The 10425-nt window shown below is 41.7% G+C and overlaps 1 protein-coding gene across 1 annotated transcript; it reads right to left on the bottom strand.

Moving 5' to 3' along the window:
- Nucleotides 1–2314: 2314 nt before the first annotated feature.
- tmem72 (transmembrane protein 72) lies at nt 2315–6985 on the bottom strand. Its single transcript, XM_070916603.1, has 5 exons — nt 6899–6985; nt 4459–4525; nt 3585–3656; nt 3174–3313; nt 2315–2922 (listed from the first exon to the last, which is right to left on the bottom strand). Exons 1-5 carry the CDS (start codon nt 6972–6974, stop codon nt 2483–2485), a joined length of 795 nt encoding a protein of 264 aa, XP_070772704.1. The 5' UTR covers nt 6975–6985; the 3' UTR covers nt 2315–2482.
- Nucleotides 6986–10425: the final 3440 nt, after the last annotated feature.

Raw genomic sequence — 10425 nt, 5'->3', positions numbered from 1 at the left:
GTGAACAGAGCCAGGGCTGCATGCCTGTCCTCCTGATCAAGGTGCCTCTGAGTGCTTTGCCTCAGTCTCATCCGTCACAAGAATGACAAAAATCAGACCATTAGATTAAAATTGACTGATTTACTTAGTTTGACCTATAAACTGCTGGAAAACACAGGTTAGAGGTCACACTGGGATGTGTTCATTGGTGTGTTTTATGCAGAAGTACACATATACATATGTTCATTTGATATAATACCATTTCCTTCCAGTGCACTGTTGACCTCAAACAGCTCTACACTGAGTACAAATGTCATTATAGATAGATAAGTAAAGCATTCGATTGACCCCTCTCAGCTAATTTTGTGTTGATTTAAGTTACGTTTTAGTATTTACGCTTAGTGTTTTTATCCTGTATCATGCTTGAATTTTATGGATATTTTGTGCTATAGGCCTTTACTTTTATAGTTTGTTGTGTTTTATTTCATTTTATATTTTTCAATCAAACCAACTGCATAAACAAACAATATAAAGAATAAATCCTCAACACATTTTCATATGTATCTATAAGAACCTTTCGCACAGCCACCACTATAGCACCTAGCCTGTTATTTTCCACCTCACCAGTGAAGCAAGAAGTCTCTGTGACCAGCTAAGATTTATTTCACCCATCCTGTTTTTCAGCCTGGATCTGCCATCTAGGAAACTATTGTAGGATGGAAACACAAGCTGTGGGAAGTCTCTCTCTGTCTGAATAGGATTTATGATTTAACATGCACAGAGGAAGTAAACTGTTCCAGCAGCTGAATAACTTCCCCCACAGAGAACAGCTCATTCTAAAGGATATGGGTTTGACAAAGTTGGTGGAACATTTACGGAAGTGGGCTGGAAATACTGACGCTCTTTTCCTCTCCTTGGTTTATTATTGGGTCACTCAGCTGCTAATTGACCAGAGATCATTGTGAACTGATAACACAGCCCTGATCATGGACCAGTGAGCAGCCTCAGCAAAACTCTGCACAAAGACTCTCTGTTCTCCTAAAGCACCAGAACATCTCATCCCTCCTGACTAGACTCACATGTCATGGCTTTGATATATTGTGCAAAAAAAACATGTTTGAAAGGTTGAAAGAATGACACCATGTAGCTGCTGGGGATGTAATTTGCATCAAAATGGAGAATAGCCCAGTTGTCTAACCTGCAGGCTGTTTATGTGTGAGTGTGTTTACTCGTGTCTGGCCCCAGTTTTCTCAGTGAGGTGCTTCTGATGAATGAGACTCTCTCTTTTTTTTACATTTTTTTTATTGATTCTCTCCTTAGCTTTGATGCTGCAGAGAGATTGCCTCTTAAGGCTACGCTCAGTTATATATCTGCCGTTCAGTGAACAAAGGACTGAGGAAAACAGTGTGTGTACAGTGTGTGTGTGTGTGTGTGTGTGTGTGTGTGTGTGTGTGTGTGTGTGTGTGTGTTTTGACAGAACAAAACAGTATTGATTTATGATTCGAACAAAAGAGGAATGTCTGGATGGAGAATTGTATCATTTGTAGCATGATAAAACAATGGAAAAACAAATGAAATGTTAACGCAGGCTTTTCATACTTGCTTTTGTATCACAAATATGCTAATTTCAGGGTGATTTATGGAGCTTGGGTCTGATCCACTCACCCTATTAATATTATCAATGCACAGCATATGACATGTTATTAATGCATGAATAATACTTGTAATTATGTTTGGTGTGTTGGCACATCGGATATGTTGGGGTGAAACACAGGCCTATGGTGGCGCACTGGTGGGTGATCTGATGTTTTTCTCATCACCATAATAACGTGAGCACTCCTCCCAGAGCTCCGTCTCCATGGCCACCGCTCACACACGCGACAAACACACACAATGAGGAGACTTGAATGTGACTAACACATGCACCTGCACGAGCCTCAACGCCTGCTACTCTCACATTCGCTCGTGTCTTCTCTGACGCTGAATGAATGAAACAGTTGATCTAATTTATTACCTCATGAATAATGCATGCAGCAGTAACTGGATTGGATTGCTCGGCGTTAAAGTCTGCTCTTCAATCAATGCTGGCTTAAAATGGCAAAATCACACTAAAAAGCCCCCCACGAAGACATGTAGGTAGACATTGTTTAATTTCTTTGAATTTATACGTCTGAAGATCAGAATTGTTGTTAGAAATACTTCAATATTAATAGGGCTCACACATAACATTTTCATTTTGTACAAATAGATCTTTTTGACGTAAAAAATACACCAATCAGTAGAACATTTAATAATCATTTCAGTTGTGTAAATACATAAAATACACAGTGCCTTATTACTGAACACTCAAAAATGCTCAAAAGTCTTATTTTGGCTGGTTTATAATGTTAATTTCAGGTAAAAGTCAGTGTAGCACCAGCTAGTTGCACTCAGTCAGTGTGAACACATTGCACACACTTTCCTTTGTGTGAGTAAGGAGCTCAGTCTGAGCTCAGGGGGACATTCAGTCAGTAATCATAGGGGCAGTGTCTGAGGTGGTGTCTGGCTCTGGCTCACAGTAGCCGTCCATCTCCTCCATCTCTCTCTCCACTGGCTCCTCCCTACCTCTGAAGCACACCAGTCTCCTCTCTTTCCACCTCCTCCTCTCCTCGTCTGTGTCTTTAGGTCCCGCTGTCTGCTCCAGCTCCAGCATGGCCTGGACGCTCTCTCCCCTCTCTCCCGGGCCGAGGCAGCGGTCTCTGGCTGTGAGAGCCAGCCCCCCCCCTCTCCTTCCCGTCACCATGTGGAAGAAGGAGAAAGTGCTGTCTGAGGCTGCTCCCTCTACCCCACATACGGTGGTCGGGCCTTGGTCACCGTGGCTCTCCTGTGGCCTTTTGGGGGACTTGATCTTTGTTTTCTTGCTTAGTATGAAGTTAAAAAATGCTGTGACCAGAAGCATCGACCCTGCAATCAGAAAACATATTCTATTTCTATTGGCTTTTTTCACAGAAGACAGGTTACAGCAGGAAAAGCCTAGGTGTAAATAATAACATTGATTTCTGGCTGAATACCATTTAGCTGCTTCCACTTCAGGGTCCTGTTATTGTGCATGCTGACTCAGTGTCACACTGTCATGACTTACTGGGGCACTTGAATAGAATGGAGAAGTCATTCATGTTGTTTTCTACACCTGTGCACAGTAAAGAGTACTGTACCTGGGATAATTGCATGCCACACCAACACAGGGTGCAAGAAGCAGACCACTGACATTATGGAGTAATAGAGGAACTTATGGAAGCCTCCAATGCGAGCCATCTTCCCCCACAACATAAACAGCTGCCAGTCTGGAGGACAGCTATAGAGAAGGAGAGGAAGAAGAGAAGGACTGAGGCAGTAACACAGTAACACATGAGGCTTTCTCTCATGCACTCAGCCAGCCAGGTTCAATTTACAACCGATTCTACCAATATCTAAAGGTCACGTTCTAACAGATTCTTTTGACAGTACAAACAGCTAAATACATGAATGTTGATATGACAGACTAACAACGTTGAGAATCCGGGTTTGGATTTAGGTTTTTGGACCAACAATGACCATAGAGAATCAGATGAGTGTTGTTTACTCACGGCAGACATATGAACAGAAGGGCATCCAGGAAATAGGCCAGCTCAAACATCATGATGCCAACAGATGACGCTCTGGGGGGGAGAAAAAAGTTTATAGCCAGATGAAACTGATACAGTCTCACTGACACAATCAGTAAACTGTTTCTAAACTATGTAAACCAGATCTAAATAGTCAGTTTCTGTGTATTTTATCTAGCGCCACGGGTGAAGATTGTATTTTCTAAATTGTGCAAAATGTGGGTAGCAAGGGGAGGCTTCAAGTACCCTCTGACAAACACAATAATAAGAAGAGAGTTCGCCTTCATTTAGTAGTTGTGTTTGGTGCTACAGTATATGCCCCTTAAATAGTCTGATAACCATCTCATCCAGCGAACCAGAAAAATGCCCCCAGACTAACATCACTGCACACTATCTGCTGTCACTATCGAGTGCTTCTGTTTGTGTGTGTGTGTGTGTGTGTGTGCGTGTGTGTGTGTACTGACAAAATAAACAGTCATGCATTTCTGGTCTCCTTTGGGAGATGTTTTCCTGTGGCTCTGTGGGAGTTTGGCTGTGAGCCACAGAGATAATAAGAAGTAGCACTGAAGGACTGGTCTCCTTTCTGCCCTCTGCACCTCGCTTCATCCCTCTGACTCCTTGCCATGCAAGTGTGTGTATTACTGTATGAGTGATTATGAAGCCAGGTACAGTATTGTAATTGTTTTCTACAAGCCCTCAGGCCACACATTCTTTACCATATTAAAATCCTGGCGGTCTATTTGCAACTCAGGAATGCCACCAGTTTAGTCTCAAGTAGGCCGAAGTCAGGAGTGCTTTGGTAGGTTTAAATTCTTACAGTATATTACGAGGTAGACTACAAAACCTAAGCACTTACAGTAAGTAGATGCCAAGGCTGTTGAATTCTCCCTTTTGTACGGTCTCCACTCCCACTGCACACAGCACTGAAAAAGAGACAGGAAGATAAGAGTTACTGGTGAGCAGATTCTGTCCACCAGATGTCACACTTAGTTCAGGATTTTCTTGTTAGGTGGAGGCAGGACTGTAGTACCTCAGTAATCTTTCAAACTTGTATGAATGCTGTTAATATTTCCTCTGTGATGCAACTTTGTGTTGTGCTGCTTTTACGATTCTTTGGCATGTTTTTTTTTTTATGTAACTTTGTCATATTGCTTTCAAGGTAGTCTTTACTGTATTCTTGCAGCCATACTTGTAGCAGAGTAATTTAAGACCTTGCTGAACACCATTACTCTCTTCATCGAGCAATAAAGATTGACTTGTGTTGACCTGAAGTGACCTTAAATTCATAGTTTACACTCCAGGGGGTAATATTGAACTGATGATACACATTATGTCAAGATATTTAAAGAACACTTTATATTGGTAATTATTGGAATTGTTTCTGTCGTGGTCACAACATTTTGGTAATAGCTTTCTCATGCTTGTATTTACCATATCACAGCTGGCAGGTAAGGTCATTTTATTTGAGTGAACGCTTAACACATCACAGATCTTCTGCCAGAGCAGAATCATGACATTATGAAAAGCCTCACCACTTCTTTGTAAAGTGGTCACTAGACGTCATGGTATGTTGTTATTCGCTGTCTTCCTGAGAGTTAGATGAGAAGATTGGTACCACCCTCTAATGTCTATATGGTAAATATGTAGCTACCACCTGCAGCCAGTTACCTTAGCTTAGCTTAGCACAAAGACTGGAAACAGCTGGCCTGGCTGGTAACAAAATACTCTTTCAAGTGGTTTTACGAGGGGTTATATGCCGGACTACTTCTTGGCCAGGCACAATAACTTCCTGGCGTCCTGTCGTCATTGTGAGGTTGCCAGACAACCAGCGGACACTTCAGGAAGTTACGGCTGCTCAACAAGAAAAATAGCTGCAGGCTGGACAGATATGAAAGTGGTATCAATCATCTCATCTAAACCTCTCCAAGACAGCAAAAAACTATTCAAACTATTCCTTTATTGTGAAGATTCCCAAATCTGCGGGCTGAGAGTAAAACACATTTGAATGCATATGGAATGATATGAAATAACAGCAGTCAACAAAATCTTAAAACATATAAAGAAAAGCCTGTTTTATTAACCATAATCTTTTTCCTTTTAGGTATAAAAGAGGTAAGCATGGTTAAGTGGTGATTGCCACTAAACACATGGAAGCAATTTCTCTGGCCTGCTTACCAGAAACTCAGAGATAGAATCTGCACCAGAGGGGAATGTGGCCAAATGCTTTCTGGTAGTTTATAGAGTGTGAGAGGAATTAACGCTGCATATAGACCAGCTGGAGATTAACATACATGTGTTCCCTGCATGTATGTCTGAGTATAGAACACACACAGAGGCAGACAGGCCAACACAGACATGTAGACATGTGAACACACAGACAGAGAGACAGAAGCACACGCAGACATACCATAAACACACCATAAACATACCATAAACATACACACACACATATAGAAACAATGCACTGAAAGCTCACGTAGGTGTGAATGTATATCAGCTAGTGATCACATAAGTCCAGTAACCCAGCTGGATGCAGAGACTTGGTTTTGGTGTGATGTGAGGCACATGTGTCTCACTAAATGTTCAGTGTGTGCAGCTGTTTGAATTTAAGTGGAGGGGGTCCCATATTTTTTGAGGGAGGCAGCAAGCAGAGAGCTATTTCCCCCAAAAAATGATTTAATGTGGCCAAGAGAGCTGCGTGCAATCTGTCCCTGTGTGCCTGAGGAAAACAGAGGAGGAGGGACAAAGATAGCAAAGTTATGTATGATCAGGTATATTTTTATGTGCTCTATATATTAGCCAAGAGATGGTCTGGTGTTCTTGGAAGTCAAGAATAGAGTTAGTCAACATCACCATCTGACCTTCTAACATTTTGGGTTTATGAAATCCTTTAAAAGCCCAGCTGGATAACCCCCCTATAGGAGAGCTTTAAAAATATTCAGAAAAAATATGACACTTTGGTGAATGAGGGGGACAAAAGCTATTACAGCACAGACAGAGAGTCCGATATCAGCTTTAAACAACAGGTTGCAACACTTCATAGCAGATCAGATCTTAGACTACTAGTGCTACTACTGCTACTACTACTGCCAATAATTTATGTTGAATTTTATTTTTGTTTATATTTTTACAATAGTGCGTAAGCTTTGACTGCAGAACTTATCAGAGACAGGATATGGAGTCTGTTGTGCATCTGTTTGTGTATCCAAGGAACTAAATCACCCATACTGGAACAATAAGTGTGCACAAGTCTTTAATATTATTATATTTTTCTGTTTATATTTTTTATATGTTACCTGTTGCCGTAGAAACACCAAGGATCCTGCAGGAGAACTCCACTACAATCCACCAAAAGCTCTCTGAGTTCCCCATGACCTGAAATACTTTCCCTCTTCACCGTTTAAAAATGTAACCTTCAAACTTCTCCAACGCTATCTGAAATAGGTGGTGGCCTCGTAGTTACTAAAGTAGCATTCTAGGCGCATAGTTGACTGTTTGCTAGATGGATGGTTGTAAAAAATCTGGGTAAAGTTGGGTAATCCGTGAGTGCCATGATGTGGAGCCTCTTAGACTGGACGAGTTTACCTCTGAAAGGTTTGTGACTCAATGCCCCTGTTGCTCCATTAACTGCTAATCAGCCTCTCTCTCTCTCTCTCTCTCTTTCTCACACACACACACACACACACACACACACACACACACACACATACACATACACACACTCAATAACAATACCACTTTCAGCTGGTTAAGCATTCTACCTCACGTCAAGGTGAAACTGTTCAGCTGGGGGTCATTTGTTCAGCGTAACACATTTGTCATTAGAGCTGGTTAAACATTATGTGTGAAGAATAAAAATAAAACTAACTCACACATGTGCACACATATACTGTATACACACATATTCAGATTGAGCAGTAATTTGCTTCCCACCAAACTGATTTCCCCTCCCTACAACTTCAACATGTTTTTCTCCGTAATTTCATCTTGGGTGATTCAGTGTAATCAAACCATCAGAAACACATTTTACAAGGCCACAGTCATACATGCAGCTTCCAGTGTGGCATCCATTTATTGGAGCACTGTTTCAGCAAGAGTGAGGGTTGACGAAATAGGCTGCAGCTTGCGTCAGCAGACAAAAAGGAATGTTTTCATGCTTAGAAATACTATAAACAAGTTCCACTAAGTGTGCAGTTTACTTTAATGCAACACTGACTGTTGTGAATAGTTTAACAATGCAATGGATATGGGATAAAATGCCACAAGAGCCAACAGAGACCCTTTGACACACTTACACATGCGTGAATGCAAGCCCACATAATCGGTTGACGCAGGTTTGCCTGAGGTGTAAGCTTGTTCAGGCACAGCAGAGGCCTACTGGAACGAGCAGTCAGAGTCACAGAGCTCACGCACACACACCCTGACTCCTGGTAAGGGCCAAAGCAAGCTACATAAATCTCCTTAAATCTCTAACAAAGACACTTTTGTGTACTGGTTCCACTTGTTTCCGGCTTAGCATCCAGGTTATTTGTGGCATTTATGGTACAGAGTTTAAAGTGAGTGCGTATGAGCAGTGCTGCAGAAAGAAGAAAATGTAATACTATAATTTGAGTGTGGCACTACTTTTCAAGGAATGGCAATGTCGACCTGTCGATATGTCCACTATTTTGGACTGAAATAGACAATATAATAACACCTATTGAATAAACTGTGATACAGTTTTGTACACACATTCATGCCCGAATTGTAATAACTTTAGTGTTCCCTTAACAGGTCAAACTTTAGATGTTGAATATATCAATTCTTGACCAAATACCTGCAAAACTAATGACATCCTCATCAGCGTCAGCTGTACTTTGTGTTTAGTGCTAATTAGCAAACATTAGATTGCTAACATGCTAAACTAAGATGGTTAAATATTATAACTGCTCAATCATCATGTTGTTGTCACTGTGGACATGCTCAAAGCACCACTAAGCCTAAGTAGCTACAGCCTCACAGAGTTGCTAGCATGGCTGTAGACTCAGAGTCTTGTTAATAAAGTATTCTTTGTACAGGGTTTAAGTTGTGACTGTTGGCTTGACTTACTAAATACTAAATAGAGAGAAGGACAGGCGGCTGTGTGGCAGCTCTGTTACCATCGGTGTGTGAGTGAATGAGACTTGCCAGGCTGGTGTGCATACTCCTCTAACATGCTTTGTCTTTTTATCTAGATCATCTATTCATTAAGTTCCCTCCAAAGTTTGACCACTCACCTTCTAGAAATTAGTGGGACAGAATCCAAACAAAGTTTTACAGCTGGGGTTCAGTGTCTTGCTCAAGGACACTCTGACATGTGGACGGGAAACTGAACCACACACCGTGCGGTTAATGGACAACTTGCTCTACCTCCTGAGCCACAGATGCCTGCACACAATCACTGTAACATACTGGAAAAAATGGCAGGAAGAAACACGACTATTTGACCACCCACTTTATGTGATTTAATAGTTAAAAAAGAAAAGAAGTCTGAAGATATATTGATTGTTTAGACTGCAGTGCATTGTTGCACATGAACCAGACATACATGAGCTAGTAATGTATACTGTGCATGTTAACTGAGCCCAGCCACTGTGGCCACAGAGGGCTGTGTGTTTGTTTTTATTTGACATGCTTGGTCCTCATGATGACATGAAAAACAGCTTTATAAAAACATAATTTATGCTAATAAGTCTGTGTATTGTGAGGGGATCGTTGCTGACATTTACTGTACATTGTGAGTTTTAGGCAATTGTCAGGATATGCCAGACGGTGGAGTAGTTTAAGAAATTGTGACTGATTGCCATCTAATGAGACTGCAAATCTAATGTTACAGTATAAATACAGTCTCATGTTTTCATTTGGCCTGTGCAGCTATGCAGACACGTCCACATCTCCTCTCTACGCTCAGCTTCACCCAGCCTGACCTACAACCTCTCACCCTCTTCCCAAACTTTCACTCTCCTGCTCACATGTTCCCTCACCCTGTAATCATCGCTGTGTTCCACCTCCTCACCCTCCTCATCATGGCTTCACACCATTCTCCCCCTCGCTCCACTGTGCCGATGTGCATGGGACTCGAGATTAGCCATGCCGTCTCTCTCTCGACTTTCTCCCTCCCTTCCTCCCCATCCAGCCTCACTCAGTCCGGCATAGGTGTCTGGTGCCTGTGGAACCAGTGAAAACAGCTCTAATCTTAATTACACCAGCAGCTTTATTACCCTACTCCATTGCTTTGCTCAGACAATCTCTCCATAATCACTTTATCCAGGCTGTTTTTTGTAAAGGCCGAGGGAGGGCTGTGAAAGATACCTGAAAGACTGAACTCATTTGAGCAGAATACTTGAACATTTCTTAAAATATGAAGATATAAACCTAATTGGACACACTGTGACAATTACACCTCACTGCTGTCTTTAACGCCAGGTGCCCCGTCATGGTGGAGCCTAATTACTGGATTTTACAAATGCAGGGAGCCACCTAGTGGTTGAGAGACATTGGTACATTGCAGCCTTGAAGTGACTTCATGGTCATAATCCATCTAATTTATGAACTGGATGACATACTTACACGTGGACACTGATCGGGACAAAAGGGTCTTGTTTCTAAGCACTTTTTTTCTCTGACACCATTTATAATAATTCCATAAGGTCAGGAGCATCACCCAGAGAGATGAACCACAGACAGGAAAAATATGTGGTTGTGAAACAGATATGAATCATGGAGAAGGTTTTGGGAAGACAAAGAGGACGTGTAATGTCTGCATGTTTAGTGTCTTACAGTCGACACAGATTATATACATCAG

The sequence above is a fragment of the Enoplosus armatus genome, chromosome 12 (assembly GCF_043641665.1).
Source record: "Enoplosus armatus isolate fEnoArm2 chromosome 12, fEnoArm2.hap1, whole genome shotgun sequence".
Lineage (NCBI taxonomy): Eukaryota > Metazoa > Chordata > Actinopteri > Centrarchiformes > Enoplosidae > Enoplosus > Enoplosus armatus.
Note: the sequence above shows the minus strand (reverse complement) of the source record. Positions and strands in the feature narration are given on the sequence as shown.